At 43.8% G+C, this 24527-nt stretch overlaps 1 protein-coding gene and 1 pseudogene across 1 annotated transcript; one reads left to right on the forward strand and one right to left on the reverse strand.

Moving 5' to 3' along the window:
- Positions 1 to 11830: 11830 nt before the first annotated feature.
- Positions 11831 to 13471, reverse strand: LOC113561766. The gene is made up of 3 exons (XM_026968942.1): positions 13308 to 13471; positions 12742 to 13134; positions 11831 to 12371 (listed from the first exon to the last, which is right to left on the reverse strand). Exons 1-3 carry the CDS (start codon positions 13469 to 13471, stop codon positions 11831 to 11833), a joined length of 1098 nt encoding a protein of 365 aa, XP_026824743.1.
- A 724-nt stretch (positions 13472 to 14195) lies between these two features.
- On the forward strand, positions 14196 to 15181 carry LOC109610876 (annotated as a pseudogene).
- Positions 15182 to 24527: the final 9346 nt, after the last annotated feature.

Here is a 24527-nt window from a genome sequence, read left to right on the forward strand (position 1 = left end):
AAATCATTCATTTTTACGTTATATTCATCCATTTTCAGCATGGTTACATGTTTTCGAAAAAATTTGGGCAAGTATACCGTTCAATAGAGCAAAGTTTCAGCTTTAAGAATCCGTTTTTTAAATTGCTGTGCGATGATTTTTACCGGAGTTATGAGCAATCAAAGTAAATTGTGCCAATTTTTATTTAATCGGCGATAACTCAGTAACAAAAACTCGTAGAAAAATTTAAAAAAAGCGTTTTGTAGGGAAAACTTCAATCTTTTACAATAAAGAGTCGAGAATTTTCGCAGATTTTGTTTTTGATACGTGACAGACCTTCAAAGTGAAAAGAAAATTTCTTATTTTGTCCAGTTCGCAGTTTTTTGTATGTAAAAATTACCAAACGTCACAAAAATTTAAACTCATGGCAACCGTTCGAAAGTAGAAGTTTCAAGCTTTAAAATCCTTTTTTTAAATTTACATTTCGTTCATTTTTAACAAAGTTACAGCTGCTTGAAGTTTGCCTATTTTTTAAGAAAAGTTTGGTGTTCCTCTAATTTTTGTGAGTAGTGTATAAAAAATTAACAAAGTAAAAAAGTAGGTGATAAGATGCCGATCCTGGACCAGGGGCTTCGAGGGGCCGCGGGGAGGGAGGGTCTCTTGGCGCGGGGGTATGACTAACGCGGGGAGAGGGGTCTCTGGGCGCGTGGTATGACGTCACGCGGGATGGGGGTCTCTGAGCGTGAGGTATTACGTCACGCGGGCGGGAGGGGGTTTCTCTAGACCGTGGGCTCCGAGGGGGATGAGGGAAGGGAGGGGGGTTTCCCTGACCGGGGGCTCCGAGGGATTGCGTGGAGGGGGAGGGTGTTTCTCTGGACCAAGGGCTCCGAGGGGGGTGCGGGGAGGGGGTCTCTTGGCGCGGTGTATGACATCACGCGGGGAGGGGAGGGTGTTTCTCTGGACCTGGGGCTCTAAGGGGGATGCGGAGAGGGAGAGGGTGTTTCTCTGGACCAGGAGCCCCGGGGGGAAGGGGGGTCTCTGGACGCGTGTGGTATGACGTCACGCGGGGGTCTTCGAGCGCCGGTACCAGTCAAAGGGATGTTTATGTAAACAGACTACTAGGAACCAAGGTCGATAGATGGAGGAACTGGCGAAGTAAGGTCCTCGCATGACCGCCATTTTCGGGACAGCGAGTATGTATGTATGTATGTATGTATGTACACGTAGTATCATGATATATACATGTGTATTGATGTGTATGTCAGTCAGCAGGCAAAGTCGACAACAAAGTGAACAGTGTTGTGAAACAAAAATGCCAGGTTGTTTTGCCAAAACCTGCATTTATGCAAAAATACTTCACCGTTCTTATTAATGTATCCCGCATAAAACGATAATAACCTACATTTCGCCGCCATTTTCGGGTCAAATCGTGTGAAGTGGATGCGAGGACCTTACTTCGCCAGTTCCTCCATCAATCGACCTTGCTAAGAACCAAGGTATTGTTATATAGAAGCGATAAGAAAATTGCAAGCGCCGGTACCTGGCTGCTATCAATCATAATTGCCATAGCAAAAGACGTTACCGCGCGTGAGATAGTTGATAGATAAAAAATCCGTTAAAATTCTTCGGGACACCGGTACTCGGATTCTAACTCACGGGGCTCTGAGGGGGTGTGAGGAGGGGCGGGTGTCGGAGGGAGGTCTCTGGACGCGGGGGGTATGACGTCACGCGGAGGTCTTCGAGCACCTGTACCAGTCAAAGGGATGTTTATGTAAACAGACTACTAGGAACCATGGTATTGTTATACAGAAGCGATAAGAAAATTGCAAGCGCCGATACCTGGCTACTATCAATTACAACAAAGACGTTACCGCGCGTGAGATAGTTGATAGATAAAAATCCGTTAAAATTCTTCGGGGTACCGGTACCCGGATTCTAAGCCATGGGGCTCTGAGGGGGTGTGGGGAGGGGCGGGTGCCTCTCAAGTGTCCTCTGGCACGTGGGTCTTCAACCGTCGGCTGCAGTCAAATAATGTGGCCACAGGGTGGAAAGAGACGGAGATGTCACATAATCAAACTGAAAAAGGTTTAGCACCACAGTTGGTTACGAGCGCTCCATAGAAAAGTTGTCAGTGAGAAGTGCTACGGAAACATGGAATAGAGTGAACATGACCTGTTGGAGGAAGCCAACAATGTTGCTACCTTGGGCGAATACCTCACGTGGGTGCAACGTTGTGACGAGTGTATTGAACAATGGGAAGAAAGTAGTCGTGTCAAGCGTCCGCGGCTATTTATCGGAAATAGACAATCGTTAGTGGCTCGAATCGCGCGGCTCGAGGGATTGAAGAAGCGTTTGGAAAGACGCTTTATACATTTCGGTGGAGATTACATCGAACAGCCTTCCAGCGCAGAACTCTTGTGGCGAGAGATTGATACTGCGTTCGAAAACCGTATATTAACCGGTGCGGTGATCAATGCGAAATACATCGAGCCGCGACGATTCCTGAAAGACACTAGCAGCATAGTGCTGAGGCATGTGCGCAACGCTATTGAACAACACAACAGCGTAAAAGTGAACACCGTGTTCAACGGCGAGTTCGTGGCGGGTGAGAAGACCGCCAATAAAAGTATCAACACGAAAAATCGTGGCCTCTTCCCTGCATCCGGTATGCAAGAGTGGTTCGCGCAATACGTGATCGAGCCCACCTTGACAACCCTCGAAGAGTTCCAGGAGCGTGATAGCGGGTGGGCGTTGTCGCGTATATTGAACCTGATAATCAGCATTAACAAGTACAATCCCTTGCACGCGGGATGCCATATCAAATTACCGGAGGAGATCACGACGAAGAAGGCCGTAATCAACGTGCATTCTATAGATAATGCGTGCTTCGCGTGGTCGGTGGTCGCCGCTCTGTACCCGGCGGAAAGACACGTAGACCGATCAGCTTCCTATCCGCACTACACAACGGTGCTGAATCTCCAGGGCATAGAGTTTCCTGTAACGCTGAAGAACATTGTGAAGTTCGAACGTCTGAACGACATCTCCATAAACGTGTATACCATCCAGGAGAAGAAGAAAGAAGAGGAACAACTCACGATCGTACCGAAACGACTCACCGATGAGAAGATGAATAAGCACGCGAATCTGCTGTACGTGTGTTACGGGAACAGTCAATGTTACCGACATCGATTCGGCGACTTAGGGCGGTCGATAATGAATCGATCGCGCTAGAGTTTCGGGCGAGAGGGGGCGCTCTGCTAGGCCGGTTTTCCGGGTGCGCCGCGCGAATTTTCCTTTGTTCTTCATTCTCTGTTTGGTACGGCGTCAGTTGCTGAAACGAAAAGTGTGTTCTCTGCGAGCGAAGGGCGAAGGGATTTAGAGAGGACAGTGGGTCCTGCGAATATCTCCTGACCATGTCAGCGAGACCCCTCCTTCGATTGCGATCCCTCAGTGCGAGGATTTTCTTGGTTATCCCTCAGTGCGAGGCGAGGTTACACGGGTGAGCTTTGCGGACACGGAAGTAAGTACAGTGAGTACTTTTCGGCCTTGATCAAGCCGAAGCCCTCTTCAGGGTGATAGTGTCTCAGGTAGACACTTTTTCCACGCCCCGAGCGGCCTGCGTCAGCGAGACGCACGGTTACAAGGTCAGTGAGACGCACGGTTTCAAGGTCAGTGAGACACTTACATTTCTTTACTATTTGGGTCGTGTCAGCGGGACACGTTTTGCACATACTACATTGCTCGTGTCAGCGAGACACTCTTTCTTTCATTACGATAACGTCAGTGAGGCGTTTTTGGTTCTTTACTATTGCGATTTCAGCAGTGTTAGTGCGACACTCAAACATTCTATTATTTACTCGCTATTATTTCCAACGATTTTACTTACAGCAATTTTATTTACAGCAATATTATTTTCACCGACATTTATTTTCAATGATATTTAGTTGCGTCTTATATTGTAATCACTGTTATTTGATTTATGTTCGGTACTTTGTCACGACGTAACACACCAGTTTTGTTATCAAATAAGAGGCATTTTTTACAAAATAAACAACGTGCAAGATGCGCAGGACAACAACGTGGGACATTTCGCTTGCATCAAGAACCTGCCCCGCTTGATGGGCTCGCAACTGAACAAGCAGATGCATAAGAAGTATATCTGCGATCGGTAAGTAGCATTATTATTATAATGAATAAATACCTATTGCTAGCAATTAGCATTGTCAGAAATTAACAGATTCTTTCTTTTATTCTTGCAGATGTCTCCACTACTTCTACAGTAATGAGAAGCTGGAGGCCCACACCGTGGATTGCAACAAGATAAACGATTGCGCAATCATCTTACCCAACGAAGAGGACAAGTGGCTGCAATTTACACACTATAACCGGAAGGAGCGAATGCCGTTCGTCGTGTACGCCGATCTGGAGTGCATCCTGCAGAAGACCGAGGAGGAGGACGACCTGAAGCTGTACCAGCGTCACCAGGTATTCAGCATCGGGTATTACGTGCGGTGCTCGTACAGTCAGGCGTTATCCGGGTATCGATCCCGTCGCGATACCGATTGTATAGCATGGTTCGTCGAAGAATTAAGAAGTTTAGCGTATCGCGTGAAAGCGAGTTTGTCGAGAAATGTCCCTATGGTAGAATTAACTCGGGACGAGCGTGAAAAATTTGATAGCGCGACGCAGTGTCATATCTGCGAGAAACTGTTCGCGCCGGACGACACACGGGTTTGTGATCATTGCCACCTCCGGTCGGTACAGAGGTCCCGCGCATGCGAATTGTAACCTAAATTACAGAGATTCGCATACTATTCCGATAGTATTCCATAATTTATCCGGCTACGACGCGCATTTCATTGTCAAAGAACTGGCTAGCAATTTCAAGGGCAATGTCGATGTATTGCCGATTAATAAAGAAAAGTACATTTCGTTCACGAAACACGTTTACGGGTTCGATGACAATAAAACACCATGGCATAACCACATGCAATTGCGGTTCATCGATTCATTTAACCTCTTAGGTACTGTACGCCACTATAGTGGCTTTCGCGTATGTCATCTTTTTGAACGGTACGCCACTATAGTGACTTTCGCGTATGTCATCTTTTTGAACGGTACGCCACTATAGTGGCTCACTCTGTCGTTAGATATATGTAAATTATCGCCTCATCACGCGCGTTATTTGTTGCGTTTCACATTTTTTCGTCCACACATCATTTTCTAACAATATCAAAGTTATCGTTAAAGAGTACTCGTGTCAAAGAGACCGACGAAACATACAATCTTTACTTTTTGATCCACCAGTGCCAGGTATTGTTACTTTTTATTTTAATATGTACATATATGCTATTATTCGAAGATCTTTTTAACATGCCACTTCGTATATTTATAATTTTGTAGATTTCTTGACCCTAGTATGTCAATACAAAACAGAAAGCGGAGAGCACTTAGTAATGATTCGGAAGTGGACTCGGAAATTGCAAATGACGCGCTAAAGAAAAATATGAGTGGTAGAAAGCATGTAAGAAAATTGCAAAGAAGAATACTGAGTTCATCAAAATCGGAAGATTCTGATAGTCACGTAGAGTCGGCATGCAAGGAAATGGTCTGGTCACATCCAAATTTGAATCCACAAATACATAAATTTAACTCGAATAATTCTGGAATGAAAATACAAATTAGTCGATCTGCTACTCCGTTAGACTACTTTGAACTATTTTTTTCTGAAGAATTAGTATCATTTGTTGTGGAAAAAACAAATTAGTATCGTAAATACAAAATAGATAATTCTATGTGCTCTTTTGTAAAACGTCATGAAGGAGAAGCAACTCTGAGTGAGATGTATTATTTTTTTGCAATTAGGTTACTAATGTCGCGAGTAAAAAAGTTACATTATTCCGAATATTGGACAAAGGATAAATTTTTGCGTACTGACATTTTCGGACGAATAATGAGTAGAGATAGATATGTTTTTTTGTTACGAATACTTTATTTTAGTGAGATTACGACAGCTAATTCTGATAGGCTGGTAAAAATAAGAGAATTCTGTAGTAAGCTTCGCCTTTCATTTCAAAATTATTTTAGTCCATTTCGTAATTTATGCATAGATGAAAGTTTATTATTATATAAAGGGAGGTTATCATTCAAACAGTATATTCCATCCAAACGAAATAGATTTGGCATCAAATCTTTTATACCGTGCGACTGTAAAAGTGGATACGTACTAAATTTTATTGTATATGCAGGTAGCGATTCGGAGGTAACAAAAATAAATGAGAAGTCTCTCGGAAAATCAGACGAAATTGTAATTTCATTATTAGAATCATATTTAGGGAAAAGACGCACTTTGTTTGTCGACAATTGGTATAGCAGTCCGGCTTTATTTACTTATCTCCATGACAATACAACAAACGCGTGCGGCACCATAAAACGTCGAAGAAAGGGTATGCCTATCATGAGTGAAAAATTAAACAGAGGTGAAATGTGTTTTCGTTCTTCGTCTAAAATGCTCTCACTCAAATGGCAAGACAAACGCGAAGTATATATGCTGTCCACTTGCCACTCTGCGGATTTTATAAATACGAAAAAAATAAATTACAGAACGAAACAGGTTATCCAAAAACCCTCTTGCATAGTGAACTATACCACAAATATGGGTGCGGTAGATAATAGAGATAAAGTAATAGCTAGCCTAGAATCCATCAGAAAAAGTACTAAGTGGTACAAAAAATATTTTTTCCATCTACTTGATGTGGCCATTTGGAATGCGTTTTGTCTGTACAAGATGAAAAGGAATGAAAAAATAACAATGCGCGCATTTCACCTTCGATTAATTAAAGAAATCATAAAAAAATATGGCGACATAAATAATAATTTCAGCAATCGTCAAAAATCTATTGCAGACCATCCTTTAAGATTAACTGAAAGACATTTCCCGTCTTTTTGTAAAACTGTAAATACCAAAAAAACGTTACGAAACTGTGTTGTGTGCGCGAAAAATGATGTAAGGCGAAGATCACGCTACGAATGTAAACATTGTGATGTGGGACTCTGCGTCGTCCCTTGTTTCGAAATATATCATACACAATTGTATTATTAATTTGTTTTAATTTATATTGTTAATTATTAAAGTATACGTGTTCATATTATCTTATTATGTTTTTTTCAAACTCTACATGAAAATGTATAAATAAATTATAATTTATTCATCTATAACTCTATTTTCATGTAATTTCATAGTGGAAAACGTCACTAGACACAAATCGCAGTACTAAATTATTTACGCGCAGTCCGCGTCGAATCGTGCCGTACAGAAATGCAGCGCCGCGGAAAGTCCAGCCGTAGCTAAGAGGTTAAATTCCTAAGTAGCAGTCTCGATAAACTGTCATCTTATTTAAATAACGATAAACTCCGAATCGTACGATCCGAATTTGCAAAATTGTCGGCTGACGACTTTGATTTACTTACGCGAAAGGGCGTGTTCCCTTACGAGTACGTGGATTGCACCGAAAAATTAGAGGATACTCGCCTACCGCCGCGCGAATCGTTCTATAGTCTCTGGCCGGTGATACGATATCCGAGAACGATTACGCGCACGCTGAGAACATCTGACAGCGGTTCGCCATTCGAACGCTCGGCGAGTACAGCGATTTGTACTTGAAAACGGATGTTTTGTTGTTGGCCGACGTATTCGAAAATTTCCGCGATAGCTGCATCAATAGTTACGGTCTTGATCCCGCGTATTATTATTACACTCTGCCCGGTTTTACGTGGGACGCGATGCTCAAGCATACGCGTATAAATTTCGAACTTCGTACCGATATCGATATGGTCATGTTCATAGAACGCGGTATACGCGGCGGCCTGAGCCAATGTTCGAACAGGTACGCGCAAGCCAACAAGTACATGCAGTCGTACGACCCATCGAAACCTTCGTCGTATCTCATGTATTACGACGTTAATAACTTGTACGGTTGGGCAATGTGTCAACCACTGCCCTATGCCGAATTTCGATGGGTCGATGACACTTCCAAATTTGACGTGAACGTGATCGCTCCTGATTCACCAAAGGGATACATTCTCGAAGTCGATCTCGAGTATCCTCAACAGCTTCACGACGCGCACGTCGACCTTCCGTTCTGCCCGACGCACGATAAGCCGCCGGGCAAACGGCAAGATAAGTTGCTTGCAACTGTGTACGATAAGAAGTGGTACGTCATTCATTACCGCAACCTGCAGCAGTGTACTCGTCACGGTCTTCGCGTCATAAAAATACACCGCGTAGAATTCACGCAATCTCTATGGCTCCGCGATTACATCGAACTAAATACGCTATTTAGAACGGCAGCGAAAATTGATTTTGAGAAAAATTTGTACAAACTAATGAACAACGCGGTATTCGGTAAAATCATGGAGAACGTGCGCAATCACGTGGATGTTAAACTGTTAACTAAATGGAACGGACCATACGGCGCGGAGGCAATGATCGCGAAACCGAATTTCCACAGTCGCAGCGTCTTTTCGGAAAACCTGGTCACGATCGAGATGCGTAAGCTCGAGGTGAAGTTCAACAAACTGATCTACGTGGGTATGTGCATCCTCGACATATCCAAGGTCTGTTTGTACGAGTTTCACCACGAGTACATGTTACCCCTTTATCACGAGAAGTGTAAGGTTACGTACACGGATACCGATAGTTTAATTTACCATATCGAGTGCGAGGACGTGTACGAGCAAATGAAACGCGACATTGCACGATTTGATACGAGTGATTACGCATCCGACAACGTATACGGAATACCGCTCGCGAATAAAGAGGTACCAAGTTTAATGAAAGATGAGAACAATGGCGTGATCATGACGAAATTCGTGGAGATCAGAGCGAAAATGTACGCTTTGAAAGTAGACGGTAAAAAAGATACGAAGAAAGCGAAAGGAGTCAAGACGAATGTAGTCGCGCGAACGATAGCGTTCGATGATTACATGCAGTGTTTGAAAGACCACATAGAAATGACTCGAGATCAAGCGCGTATAACATCGAAGCTGCATAACGTATACACCGTTCGCGAGATGAAAATCGCTCTGAGTCCGTACGACAATAAGCGCTACGTCGTACCCGATACGACCGATACGCTACCGTGGGGACATTTCCGGATACCGTTGTAAATTTTTTTTTCTTTTGTGTGTCTACTAAAGGACGTAGCCCGTTAATAAAGCTTGTTAAAATATGTAGGATAAGGATAATAATAAAGAGTTATTGTATTCCATATATTTCCATATAATGTATCAATATACTATCGTACAGTTATACATTTATATATTTTATACGCTTGTGAAAAATAATAATAAAAGTATTAAACGACATTGTCTTTGTGTATCAACGAATTGTCCGATCCATCGAATCCCAGCCACTTCACGTAGACCTCATCACCTCTCCTGCGCAGTACTTTCTCCACGAGGTACACGTCCGGATACCTCGCGCGATGCAACTTGTGCTCGTAGAACGCTCCGGCGACCGGTTTGTCGCGATAGTCATCGAGCAGATAGGTCACGGGGTTGGTACGTTGTACTTTGACGATCTTGAATACCTCGGTGGTCCAGTTTGGCACGTAACCCTTCTCGAAGACCGTCTTGTATTTGCTGACGCGTACCGAGTCGCCTACTTTGAACCTTGCTGGAGCCGCTATCTTTATCGAGCTGTACACCGTCGTCAAGAGTCTCTCAGCCTCCGCGGGGGTTACGTCGACGGGTCGCATGCCAATCGTTCGGTGTTTTCGGGTGTTGTACTCTTTGACGAGTCGCAGTAGCGCATCGACCCACTTGTAATTTCCGTTGAGCGTAAACATCTGCCACATAGCGTTCTTCAGCGTACGATTGAATCGCTCGACGACCGATGCCTTCAATACCGAATACGTGGAATAATGATTGATGTCGTGTTTCCTCGTGAGTCGTTGCACGTCGGTGTTGTAAAATTCCTTCCCCATATCGGTTTGCAAGTTTTTCGGACATCTCTTGCTCTCTCGAATTATCTAGGCGATAGCCGCAGCCGTCTCGCTTTCGCCTTTGCTCTTGAGCGGCACGGCCCATGCGTACTTGCTCAACACATCGATGACGGTGAGTATGTAGTGGTAACCTCTGTTGAAACGCGAGTACGGGCGCATCTCGACTAAGTCTGCCTGCCACAGGTCATCGTATCCCCGAACTATGACGCGTCGTTGTGGAAAATTTCGTCTCGCCGAGGCATGCAGCTCCTCGACGAGTCGCCGCTTCTCGGAATTGACGTTCTTACGTCCTACGGAGCTCATGTTTTGACGGATGCAAATCATCAACTGGTTGGCACGTACTATGTGCGAAGATAGTTACATTAATAAATAATATCTTCAATGTATATAATCGTTATCTTCGCCAATTCTGTTAATACTTCATAAAAGATGACAATATTCTTTGACCAATATTGGCTGAACTTTATTTTAAGATATCTACAACGTTTCGACCACTGTTGTGGTCCTTTTCAAGTAATCTACATTACAAATAAAATAAACAATTATAATAAATAGACAATTAGAGATGGAAATCAGATAAAAGACGGTTAATGCTTACTTGTGAACTCCAAAAATTCAAGACAAAAGCCAAACGCTGAATGTTAGTAAGCAGTCAACGCAAAAATCGCTTACATATATCGAAGATCACATAGTAATGTCTACAAGATGTAAAATAACAAGACATACGAGTAACCTCTATCGAGAGAGAAAGTCGATGGAAGACTAACTACACAAATAAGATCTCCTATATGTTATGTATGATGTTGTGATACACACTACGAAGATTATCTGTGTCCTTCTGCTTATTTATGGCATCGATGTGTTTCTTTATGTAGAACATCTCCGCAACTTCTCGCTTCTTATTATTTTTCTCTTGGTGTAAAACAATCGGATTTAGCCAGTCAAAATCGTGATTGTTATCTAGACGATGTTTACTAACCACCGATTGGTCATCCGCACGCTTTCTAATATCAACGCTATGTTCATTTATTTGGGTCTTCAAATGTCTTTTTGTTTGTCCCACGTAACACGCGTCGCAATCAGAACAATTGATTTTGTAAACCACACCGGTCTTCCTTGCATCCAACAAACTCGATGCCATAAATAAGCAGAAGGACACAGATAATCTTCGTAGTGTGTATCACAACATCATACATAACATATAGGAGATCTTATTTGTGTAGTTAGTCTTCCATCGATTTTCTCTCTCGATGGAGGTTACTCGTATGTCTTGTTATTTTACATCTTGTAGACATTACTATGTGATCTTCGATATATGTAAGCGATTTTTGCGTTGACTGCTTACTAACATTCAGCGTTTGGCTTTTGTCTTGAATTTTTGGAGTTCACAAGTAAGCATTAACCGTCTTTTATCTGATTTCTATCTCTAATTGTCTATTTGTTATAATTGTTTATTTTATTTGTAATGTAGATTACTTGAAAAGGACCACAACAGTGGTCGAAACGTTGTAGATATCTTAAAATAAAGTTCAGCTAATATTGGTCAAAGAATATTGTCATCTTTTATGAAGAAATAATATCTTGTTGATCGACACAACTGGCAAGTTCTTTAATAGATCACACACAACGTTTCGACCTTAGTTCAGGTCCTTATCAAGTGTAATACACAGTTATTTTCTAAAAAAGATTATAATTAAAATTAAAAATTAAATAGAAAAATCATACAAAGAAAAACAAGAAAGGACGATACTTACTGGCTGAAAATAACTGAGAGCGCGTCAAGGAGCACGAAGCATCCCTCATGATCATCAAAACACGACTGATACCTAGACAAACAACCAAGAGACTTACAAAATAGAGACATAAGCAGCCGGCAAATCTTCCATATCCTTCTGCATGTTTATCGAGTTAGAGTGCTTTTTGATAAAAACCATCTCCGCGATTTCTCGCTTCCTCCTATGGTTTTCGTGATGTAAAATTTTGGTATTGCACCAATCAAAATTATGATCTTTAAGAGCTCGATGCTTACTGACAACCGACCGGCAATTATCGTCCTTCGAAATATCCGACCTATGCTCCTTCACACGCGTCTCCAAATGACGTTTGGTCTGCCCGATATAACAAGCTTCGCAGTTCTCGCATTCAATTTTGTATACAACACCCATATGCTGATCATTAATTAACCTATCTTTACCAAGTTTAATGAGACAATTGAGTCTTTTGTGAACCGTATAAGCGAAATCAATATTTCTCCGCTTCAGAACACGTCCTATACCCTCACATAAACCTTTGATGTACGGGATAGTTATAAAGTTTTTATTGCGTGTTAAGTCATTATCAATAGATTTGTCACGATATTTGATTTTCTTAAGACGTCGGTTAATATGTCTATTGATAAAACTCGAAGGATAACCATTGTTCATTAATATACTTTTAATTATCTTAATATTGGGTTCGTGGAAACGGTCATCAGACAATAAAATAGCCCGGTCAGTAAGACCCAAAATGACACCAATTTTATGTTGTAACGGATGATGAGAGAAAAAATTGATGTATCTCCCTGAGAACGTCGGTTTGCGGTACCAATTCGTAGTAAAGTTTACAATTATCCCTGATAACTGTTGTATCTAGAAAGTTTATGGAACAATCGCATTCCAATTCGCACGTAAACTTAAGTCTAGGATGATAGTTATTAAATAAATTAAGTACATCACTAATCCTGTCGCTAGGTAAAATCGCAAAAATGTCATCTACATACCTGTAAAAGGTTGTTATCTTAAAGTCTAGCTTTCTAATATATTCAGTTTCTAAATCGTCAAGAACAATGTCAGCTAATACTGGAGACAAAGGGGAGCCCATGGGGCTACCAAACATTTGTTCGTAAAAATTTCCATCACACCTGAAACTCGTGGAACCCAGAACTAAGTCAATGGTATATAAAAATTGATTGAGATTTAGTTTAGTGGACCCGCTGATAAAGTGCCATCTTTTAGTTATAGCTGTGATCACTAGCTCCTTCGGAATGTTGGTAAATAAGGAAGTAACATCTAATGAAACCATTGTTTCGTTAGGTTCAATGCACCGGTTCCTAATACCATCAACAAAGGTCCAACTATCGCATATGTGAGATCCAGGTTTAGGGATGGAATCGCTTAAAATTTTATGTAAAAAACACGCAATGTCATATAATGGGCTGCCTATGGCTGAAACAATGATTCTTAATAAGGCTTATGCACCTTGGGTAAACCATAACATCTTGAAATGCTGCAAGTTGTAATGTGTAATTGTTTATAAGTCAGTTCATCAATAATATCAGATCTGTACCAAGACTTAACCAGTTCATTTACTCTCGTGGTTAATTTTTTAGTAGGATCTTTCGTCAATTTCCGGTAAGTAGTTTGGTCACTAAGTATATTGTTCATTTGTTCAAGATAAATTAATCTGTTCATAACCACAGTGACTTGCCCTTTGTCCGCTTTAGTAATCATTAAGTCATTATTTTCCCTTAAAAACTTTCTACAAGAATTAAAAGTCGTGCAGAAGTATCTGTCCAAAAAATTAACATGACAATCATTGTTAAAAAAATTTTTTAGTAAATAAGAAATCGAATTTCTGGTTTCATTAATCAATTCGTCAGGTAATTTAAAACACTTAGACTCAAAATTTTTAATGACATCCAAAACAACATTAGCCTGGTCTACCTTGCTTTTCCTATCTATTGGTAACGCAAACCTCTCACCAAAACTCAAGACGTCAACCACATGGTCAGGAAGATCCCTGTCACTGATATTGATCAACCATTTACTTCTGTCACAATTTAAAAGAGTAGACAGTGGGTCTCGCTTTTTTAAAATTCTGTCAAATTTCTTAGCTAATTGATTTTTTACGTTGATATTGTGATAATTTATTCTCTTATTGTTGCGTCCAAAAAATTCATTGACAGTGTCAATAGATAAAAACGAAACCAACATATCCTCCGTGTTATCAATTTTAGTTTTTAGGTACTTAATGTGGTAGTTGACATCTCTAATTTTTAAATTTAACACTGTTCTCTGGTATTTAATTTTAAGATTGTTAAATTTGTAATTCACTGTGTTGCTACGAAACACTAAATTGAAGCGTCGTCCATGAATGTGCGGTGGTAATACGTCGTATCTTCTACATCTTAATAGGAATGTAAGCTGTTGACGGGTAGTACAATCAACGGCATAAATGCCGTCGCTACTTGCAAGTAAGGAGCGCGATGGGCAGATGGCGGTGGCGGCTAAAGGACAAGTAGTAGTAGGAATCTCTCCAGTCTGTAAGTAACGCAGATAATATTACGATGCACAATGTATTTGTAATAATACGAAATAATACTTTGTATTTCATAGACTATGCGCTTTCATTAATATTATATGTTTACACACGTATAGTATATTTTTAAATTAGAGCAATATTATATTTTTTAAATAACTGATAACGTTTGAAGTTTTTATTACTCTCTTTAAATATATATATATATATATACACACATATATATTTATACAGTCTCTGTATGGTTTCGGTGCGGTATATTTTCCTGTTTTGTACCTTAGGAACACCCACTGCATTATAAGACAAGAAAAAAAGATTATGCTGTGGTTCTACAAGCAGTATGTGATTCAGAACTGAGATTCACTGACTGTTTTGCTGGTTACCCTGGTTCAGTGGGTGATAGACGCATTTTCCGAAACTCTGACTTGTTTCTGGATGCAGAACGTAATGTGAATGCTCTCTTTCCAAATGGTGAATACATCATAGCTGACAAGGCGTACTCTGTGTTACTATGGTGCATTCCTCCCTATACTGATAATGGTCGCCTAACACGAGTAAGTTTTATTGACACATTATATTCAGTCCGTGAGAACAGAGCTGCTGCATCTATAAATGCTTTTTAACTATCATGAATTTTTTTAGGCACAGAAGTGCTTCAATTCAGTACTGTCACAATCAAGACAAGTTATTGACCATTCTTTTTCACTGCTAAGGGAAGATTCCGACGATTGAAACATTTAGATATGAAAAGAATTGACTTAATTCCAAGTTTCATTCTTGCTTGTTGTGTGCTGCACAACATTTGTCTGGGTAGGTTTGGAGAGGATCAAGCAGAAGAAGATAATGTTGATGATTACATTGAGGAAGGCCTTTCAAATTGTAAGACAAGTAGTACGGGATAAGGATGATGACGATAATAACGTAGGCTTTCAGGAAGGTGAAGCCAAGAGAGCCCACCTTGTAGCTCTTCTTGGAAGAAATGATTGATGGGAATGTTAACATTAATCATGTTCTCCATTTTTACTTATGACACAGATTGTAATAAATAATAGCACACAAATAAACATAAACCTGTTTATTCTACAAATATTTTCTATAAACATCAGTTATAAGAAGAACTAATAACAAGTAATACATTTTGACAAAAAACTATATAATAATAAAGAAACAAACTGAACTCACATGTCTTTTAAGCTCTAAACAAGACTAGAGAAATCAGGATAGATTGTAAACATTTTTTAACTCAGAGATATAACTAGGACGTATATCTAAACAAGAAACAAAAGAGATAATACTGATACTAACATAAATTTGATAATACTCTTTGTCTTATGTTACTACAAAACAATTCAATTTAAAAATGTCTTTGGATAATGACAATCTAGGTATCCGTTATAAAATATAATAAAAGCCAGTTATAATTAATTGGCATTGTCAACCAAGTACAAGGCACAGAATCAGTTATATTACTTATGAGCAGTTTGTTGATGTATCCTAGGCTGCGTTCCGATATTCACTGCCAGTACTGAAAATCTATAGTGTATGTGACTATAGAGTTTCAGAAGTTCCTAGAGATGCATTTTGATGTGTATTTTCTCTTCATTACTAGATGATTACAGATTAGCTCATAAACAAATAATACAACTGATTCATAGCTTCTCTAGAAGCTTATTCATAACATCAGTAAACGCTGCAATTCCTTTATTCTGCACAGCAATCATTGTCTCATGTCGTTTTTCCCTTGCTAATTCTCTTTTCTCCGCATCTTCACGAAGAGTTTTAGACCAAGCTTCTAATTCTCTATTCAGTTTGCTCTTTTTTACTTTTTTAATTTGTTTCTCTTTATCAAAGTGCCTGTCAGTCTCTATCTCTTCAGAGGGCTTGTTTAGAGACTGATTAGGATAGAGGCGTTGTTTTCGGTGAAAAGCGAGTTGGTTGAGTTCTTGAATTCTGGTCGATGAGTTGACGTGATTTATTGCACTGAATAACTCGAGGTCCGCTACTCCGAATTGACTCTACTTTTCTCAGAGACGACCGAAATGATAGTGTTCGACAATAGCGTCGGGGAGAGCGAAGATTCGCATGCTAGCGAGCAAACCGTCGTGGATTCCGCTTATTGGTTCGAACGGGCCGAGCGGGGACGAAACCGACAATACAGGCATCAAAACAAGCTCGGCTTGACATAAAGAGCGATAGATTAAGATCGATCGATGTAGTGATCTATACGAGACACCTAAGTGCGATAGTGTAATTGCCGATCGGATTGCCGGTAACATTCCGCCCGCCTCGGTATTGAGATTGCAGTACCGAAAGTTTATGATGTGAATGACGTAAAAACTGAATACAAAGCCACGAAAGGAGAATATCCACGAGGCTGCGATTGGCTCGATATAAAACAAAAAAAGAAAAAACTGATTAACTCGCGACGGGTGGCGGACATAGTTTAACAATAGGTCGTTTTAAAATTGAGTTTGCGGTGCGAATGGTAGCGACGCGAATTAGTCCGTTAGATCCGGCGTGCGTCTGTATGACCCTTGCAAGAGGCCATTTGGTTGGCGGAACCCTCTCGTCCTTAAGGAGGACCAGCTGCCCGATGGAGATCGACGGCGAGCACGTTTGCCACTTGGATATGTCCTGTAGCCTCTGGAGGTACTCCTTTTGCCATCGTGCCCAGAATCGGTGCATGAGTTGCTGAAGGAATTGCCACCGAGACAGTCGATTGGCCGGTTCCTTGTCCAGAGAAGGTTCGGGCGTCGTCGTGAGCGGGCAGCCTATTAGAAAATGGGCTGGAGTCAAGGCTTCGAGATCGGAAGGATCGTCGGACAGCGGACAGAGAGGACGAGAATTAAGGATCGCTTCGATCCGAGTCAGGAGGGTGGTGAATTCCTCGTAGGTCAATGTGGAGTCGCCAATGAGTCGTTTTAAGTGGAATTTTACCGCTTTTACGGCTGCTTCCCACTTGCCTCCGAAGTAAGGCGCGGCTGGAGGATTAAAATGCTACTCGGTTTGGTCGGATGCGAGACTGTTTGCGATCTCGGCAGATTCAGAAGAGGCCGCATCGAACAGTCAACGGAGCTCTGCGTCAGCACCAATGAAGTTGGTGCCGCAGTCGCTCGTCAAGGAAGCCGGTATTCCCCGACGACCTGCAAATCGCCGGTATGCTGCGAGAAAACCCTGAGAGGAGTAGTCCGTTGCTATCTCTAAATGAACCGCGGACGTCGAGAAGCAGACGAACACGACGAGGAAGCCTTTATAGGTTCGTGACGCCCGACCGCGCCACGCTCGGAGCGAAAAGGGCCCGGCATAGTCAACGCCGGCGTGATAGAACGGTCGCGATGGTGTGACCCGGGACGAAGGCAACTGCCCCATAAGTTGCTTGGCGGCTTCGGCTCGATGTCGCGTGCATCGGAGGCATCGACGCACGAACGATTGGACTGGGGTGCGACCACCAAGGATCCAGAATCGTTGACGAAGCGTGACGAGCATCAGTTGAACACCACCGTGGAAGGTCCGCCGATGTGTGTCAGCGAGAACCAGTTGAGTCAAGACCGAGTCTCGAGGAAGAAGAAGGGGGTGCTTTGTATCTGGATCCAGGGCCGAGTTCTTAAGCCTTCCGCCTAGTCGTAGAAATCCGTTAGCATCTAGGAAAGGAGTAAGACGTATTAGTGGGTTCGATTTCGAGAGAGGTATGCCTCGAGCGAGAGAACTAATTTCTTGAGCGAAATAAGACGCTTGTGTGAGTTTCACCCAGAACAATTCAGCGTCCCGCAGTTCTGCAGCAGATAGAACGTCAGGCTGCAGGTGGTTTGCTGTTCGGCGAAGTCGGTATGTAGCACGCTTGATCCAAGCCGTGATACGAATGAGACGGTTCAGGCTGGAGTACCGTTCGATTAACTCCCACATACTGCATGGTTGCGATACGGCGACGGCGGTGTGATGTGGTCTCTCCTCGAGGTCGGAGGTGCAGCTGGAGGCTGGAACGAGAGTCGGCCAGGAAACCGACGGCTTGGCGAGCCAGGCGGGGCCCTTTCACCACAACGAATGCGTCGAGAGTTCGGTGGGAGATAAACCTCGAGAGGCACAATCGGCGGGATTGTCAACACCGGGAACATGTCGCCAGTGAGCCGATGGGCCGAGGTCTTGGATAAATGCCATTCGATTCGCCACGAATTCCTTCCAACGGGAAGGATAGCCGTTTATCCAGGTAAGAGCGACACTGGAATCTGTCCATAAGTGGAGAGGAGCCGTCCCGAAATCGAGGGCGGTTCGAATGCGCGATATCAAACGTACGAGGAGTACTGCAGCGCAAAGTTCCAATCGCGGAATGGTCGTCGGTTTGATCGGCGCGACTTTGTTCTTGGCGGCCACCAGAGAGACGCGAACTTGCTCATCGTCCCTCAGGCGAATGTACACCACGGCGCCGAGCGCATGTTGAGATGCGTCGGCGAATCCGTGCAATTCCACGATGGATCGCGAGGAATATCCGAGCCAACGTTGGACTGTGAAGGTGGTGGATGTTACGTCGGCCTCGAACTCCTTCCATCGTCTTCCGTCCGTGTCTGGCAGTTCTTCGTCCCAATCCCGACCGAGTCTCCATAGATCTTGGATTAGCATTTTGGCGATGATGGTCACCGGGGTGATCCAGCCGAGGGGGTCGTAGATTTGTGCAATCTTCGACAAAACACTGCGCTTCGTGATTCTCGTCGACGGAGCTGTAAATTGAACTCGGATTACGAAAGAGTCGTCAGAAGGTCGCCATGATAATCCGAGAGCGCGAGAGAGCGCGTCCGAGGCTAGTTCTCGAGATGAGTCGGTGGTTTGTCGGTCCGACGGGATGTCGTCGAGAACCGCGGGCTTGTTTGACGACCATTTATGCAACGAGAAACCGCCCGCCATGAAGATCCGGTCCACTTGCTGAGCCTTTTCTTTTGCACGCGAGATGGTTTCGTCTCCCGAAAGGACGTCATCCACGTACATGTCGCGGAGCAATACATCGGCGGCGAGTGGATATCGCGATCCTTCATCCGTAGCGAGCTGTCGAACGATCCTGATTGCGTTGAAGGGGGAACACGTTAGTCCGTACGTGACCGTGTTGAGCTCATAGATGACGGGCGCTCCTGAGATGCTCCACAGAATTCGTTGGTATACCCGATCGTCTGGATGTACCAGAATTTGGCGATACATTTTTGAAATATCGGCTGTGAAGGCGTATGCGTAAAGTTGCCATCGGATTATGACGTTAAAGATTTCGGTCTGTAGCTTTGGCCCGACTAGGAGGCAATCGTTTAAGGACGCGCCATTCGTGGTTTGACTCGACCCGTTGAACACTACCCGGAGCCTTGTCGTAGAGCTCGTCTCGCGGAAGACTCCGTGATGCGGTAAGAAATAAGCTGGAGGTTCGACCGACGAGTGTTCTGGTAATCGTGACATGTGTCCGAGGGATTCGTATTCGTTGATAAACTCTGTATATAAGCGCGACAACGTCGAGTTTCGCGAGAGACGGTGTTGGAGCTGACTTAGTGTCCGAGTCGCGGTGACGTAAGACGAGCCGAAGCCGGGTCCGGGCGAACGGAATGGTAGTCGAATGACATATCGACCGGACATGGTTCGAGTGTGAGTTTCGAGAAAATGTTGTTCGCACTGCTCCTCTTCTGGAGTGAGCGCCTTTCGCTTAGTGTCTGGAATTTCATCTTGAGCCCAGAATTTGCAGAGTATATCTTTGAGCTCATGGTCCGGGACTCCATTATACGATTGAGGATGCGGACTATTGGTAATGGACTGCGGCCGTGATCCAGTGGGTCCAAATAGAATCCAGCCTAGCCGGGTATACTGCGCTGTTGGTTGTTCATCTGTGCCTTGAACCAGGATCGGGGGCGGCAGATCCGACGGAGGTGTCAGCAGAGGCCCGATCACGTTTGCACCGAGAATTATGTCGACTTTACCGGGTATGGCAAATGACGGATCGGCGAGAGCGAGCGGTTGAGTGTGCCTCCAGTTTTCGGTGGATAGCGGCGTAGCCGGAATGCGATCAGTGAGGCTGGGCATAACGTGGGCGACGACGTCGAGTTCGAAGCGAGGTTCGACGCGCGATTGAAGGCGAAGTGACACATCTCCGCGGGTGAAACCGACGGACCGCGACCCGATACCGAGAATCGGGATGGCGGCGGCCTTTCGAGAGAGTTGCAGAATCTGCGCGAGAGATTCTGGAACGAACGAGAGTTCGGATCCGCTATCGAGGAGAGCTCGTGCGGACATGCGCGATCCGTGATCCGAGAAAATATTCACTTGTGCCGTCGGAAGAAGTGTTGAAGATCTGTATGTGTCTACTTTTGTGGAAGCGTGCAACGAGGTGGCTGCGCTGGCGTCGGACGAGGCGGTTGCTCCGGAATGAGGCGTGGAGCTGGTAGTTGGAGCCGTTATCGAGCTGTGCGGAGTTGAGTTCAACGTGGCGATGTGGATTAGCGTATGATGTTGACCTTGGCAAATGCGGCAGCGCTTGAGCGTGCGGCACTCGCTCAGTTTGTGTGCTCCGAGACAATTAAAACACAGTCTTTTCGCGTTCACGATTTCGCGTCGATCCGTGACCGATTTCGCGGAGAAACCCGGACAGCGAGCGATGTAATGTTCTTCGTTGCATAAGGCGCACTTTGAAGACGAGGTAATAGCGGCGTGAGCTCGAGCTGTTGGCTTCGCTTTAGTGCTCGGTTTTGCTGGACGCGAGGTCTGGTCGGAAGTCGTCTGTGTTATCATTTCCAGTGCTCGCGTGCGCCCATCTAAAAACTCCTCAAGTTCGGCAAACGTCGCGGGTTCCGTGATTGCGCCTTGCTGCAGTTCCCACGCCTCGCGAGAGTCAATGTCCAACCGGCCAACCATAAAATGCACGAGGAAATAATTCCACGTATCGATAGGCACTTCAAGGGATCGCAACCCGCCTAGAGCTTCGTTGACGGTCGCGAGCAGCTCCTTCAGGTCGTCAGCAGACTTGCGAGAGAGCGGTTTGATGCCGAACATAAGATCCAAATACGAGCAAACAAGGACGCGTTTGTTGCAGTAACGCGTGACTAACGTCTCCCACGCTCGGTTAAAGTTGTCATCGGTGACCGCTATATTCGAAATGCGGCGAGCTGCTTCTCCCGTAAGTGATTTTTAAGGTAATGCAGCTTTTCTACCGGCGGAATGTCAGAGTTATGAATGACCATCGATTGGAAAAGATCTCGAAAAGCTGGCCACGTTTTGTAGTCTCCGGTGAATTTAGGTAAGGATATCTTCGGCAGAGCTCGAGCGACAGCGCTGCGGGACGTAGCCGAAATGGAGGCATCGAGTGAGGCGTTTGGCTCGGAAGCGGATTTCGGTAGCAAAGCCTGCCAGAGAGTTAAGAGCTCATCTTTGTTTTGAAAATACGCGGTTTCACACGAATCGTAGAAATCCTTAGCGAAATACTCGTGCGAAGCATAGTCGCCCGACCGAGCGGCTACTAATTTCGAATGATACTTCTGGTACGTCTGCCAGTTAGATTCAAGCGTTTCTAGCCGAGTGTTAATCGTAATCAGCGTAAATTTATCCTTACCGCTCTTCTTAAAATTCTCGACGAGGCGGCTTATGCGATGCTGGAGATCTCGCTGGTTTCGGATGATGGCTTCGAACTCCATGTTCGAGGATCCTCCTCACGCTGGCTGGGTGACGAATCAGATGACGGCGAAGCTGAGTGCGGGTGGAGAGATGCGAGCGGCCAGGAACACGCCGTGCGATGATATGACTCTTTGCGAGGGACAGTACGTTCGAGAGCGATCCACGAATTGAACGAGTGAAACAGTGGAGATCCGGCTCGAAGGACCATTTAATGTTTAGAGACTGATTAGGATAGAGGCGTTGTTTTCGGTGAAAAGCGAGTTGGTCGAGTTCTTGAATTCTGGTAAATGAGTTGACGTGATTTATTGCACTGAATAACTCGAGGTTCGCTACTCCGAATTGACTCTACTTTTCTCAGAGACGACCGAAATGATAGTGTCCGACAATAGCGTCGGGGAGAGCGAAGATTCGCATGCTAGCGAGCAAACCGTCGTGGATTCCGCTTATTGGTTCGAACGGGCCGAACGGGGACAAAACCGACAATACAGGCGTCAAAACAAGCTCGGCTTGACATAAAGAGCGATAGATTAAGATCGATCGATGTAGTGATCTATACGAGACACCTTAAAGTGCGATAGTGTAATTGCCGATCGGATTGCCGGTAACAGGGCTCATCATCACTAGTTGTACTATCATTTCCTAAAGCTGTAGACGCTGTTCTCTTTATTTTTGAGGAGGCAAGTGTGACAGGTGTGACTTGGTGATTTACAAAATATATCATCTAACTCGTTATAGAAGCTACACGTCTTTGGAGCATTCCCAGATTTGGAGTTATGATCCTTGACAGCCATGTACGCCTTACTTAAGTTTTTCCACTTATTTTCAGTCTGACAAGGGAAGTAACACAACTGTCCCTCACCGATTTTGATGGGCTTTGGATATGTTGTAGAGCATCGAAAAATATTAGACCCATATTTTTTTTAGCAGCGTATCTCAACGTTTAGGGGTTGAAATAGCTCCTCGAAGATAATGAATTTTTTCATTTTTAGCGATTGTCTTTGAAAATATAAGATATATGAAAAAATGGTTTATACAAAAGTTTTATAGTATTTTATACTCTTTACAACGGTGTATTCATATTTTTTGAAATGTCAAATTTCTTAATTTACCTCCACCCCTACCCCCTTATTTTTGCAAAATTTAAGAACTTGGTAAGAACAAAAATTGAAGAGCATCGAATGCCAAATCCAACCATATATAATACTATTATGTTTCCACGATTCACTTTTTGGGAAAACGAGTTGAAAACATTGTGCTATAGGCGCCGCGCTGTACGTAGGTGTTGCGTTATTTCTCTGCAGTTGCGCTGTACTCAATAACTGCATATTGTGCATATTGTCTGATACTATAATATGAAAGCGAATTAATCCTCATCTGTTAGATGACTCATCTGTCGATAGGCTGCCCCATCGACATAATCGGCATTGTCTCTCGCGACACTCGAAGACGCCTCGAGTGGGGATAGTAGCGAAGTCCGATCAGGCCAAAGTGAAGTAAAATAGCCGCAATGCGTATAATAAAGAAATCTTGGCTACATTTTCTTGACGTAGTGAATGATTCTGTATTTATGCGCAAGGTGACACAGAACATCTATTTATAAATGTCCGCTTTGATTGTTGATTCTTTGACGACGTGCATATGTTTGGACTTTGATTCACTTTTGTTGGGCGCAGTGGTGAACAGGAAAGGCAAAGAGGAATCGTATAAACGTAAACGTGTAGTTATGCTCAAGCGAACGGTTTATTCAGTAGCGTAGCTCACTAGCCAGCAACGGTCGGCCGTAGCACGTACATTGCGCGCAGCAGCACAGGGCCGTACAATGCGTGTTCTGAAATATATCGCAATTACTAATTCATTACCAACACTCCCCCTTGAATAAATAATCGCGAATGTTTCGCTTTTAAACTGTTAAACCCATGTTTTTAATACAATCTTGAAACTTCAGTTTCGACAAAGGTTTGGTTAATGCATCTGCCATCATCTCTTGGGTGGTGACCTTGACGACGGAGATCTTCTCCTTCTTGGTTAACTCCCTCAGGAAGTGGTGACGGACATCGATGTGCTTAGATCGTCGCCGATACCCGCCGTCTCTCGCAAGATCGATTGCCCCTTTGTTGTCACAATAGATCTGCGTAGCCTGCTGTACTGCCGGAGAGTCGAGTTCTGCCAACAAATAGCGCAGCCACAGCGCCTCCTGACTGGCGCTGGATAACGCCATATATTCTGCTTCGGTTGTCGACAGGGCCGGAGTCCTTTGACGTTCGCTCTGCCAAGACACGGCACCTCCTTGAAACCTAAAAAATGTACCTGAAACAGAACGTCTTTGATCTTGGTCATTCGCCCAATCTGCGTCGCTGAAACCCTCTAATTTGGCGTTTCCATCACGACTGTATTCCAGTTTTACATCTCTGGTACTCTTAAGATAGCGGAGAATCCGCTTGACTGCTGTCCAGTCCGGTTTCCCAGGGTTTTGGTTGAAACGACTGACCGCGTTGATAGCCTGAGCAACGTCGGGTCGCGTACCCACGCTTACATACAAGATGCTGCCCACTGCTTCTCGGTAAGGCACTGCTCTCATGTCAACTTCTTCGGTCGTCTTCGGAGCCATTTCTTTGCTCA

The sequence above is a fragment of the Ooceraea biroi genome, chromosome 4 (genome assembly GCF_003672135.1).
Source record: "Ooceraea biroi isolate clonal line C1 chromosome 4, Obir_v5.4, whole genome shotgun sequence".
In the NCBI taxonomy this organism is placed as follows: Eukaryota; Metazoa; Arthropoda; class Insecta; order Hymenoptera; family Formicidae; genus Ooceraea; species Ooceraea biroi.

Coding starts and splice junctions, on each gene's coding strand:
- LOC113561766 (XM_026968942.1), bottom strand. CDS start 13,471: ATGATTACTAAAGCGGACAAAGGGCAAGTCACTGTGGTTATGAACAGA. Junction 13,135..13,307: donor AATGAACTGGTTAAGTCTTG/GTACAGATCTGA, acceptor TAAAATTTTAAG/CGATTCCATCCCTAAACCTG. Junction 12,372..12,741: donor AAGATAACAACCTTTTACAG/GTATGTAGATGA, acceptor TTTTATCAATAG/ACATATTAACCGACGTCTTA.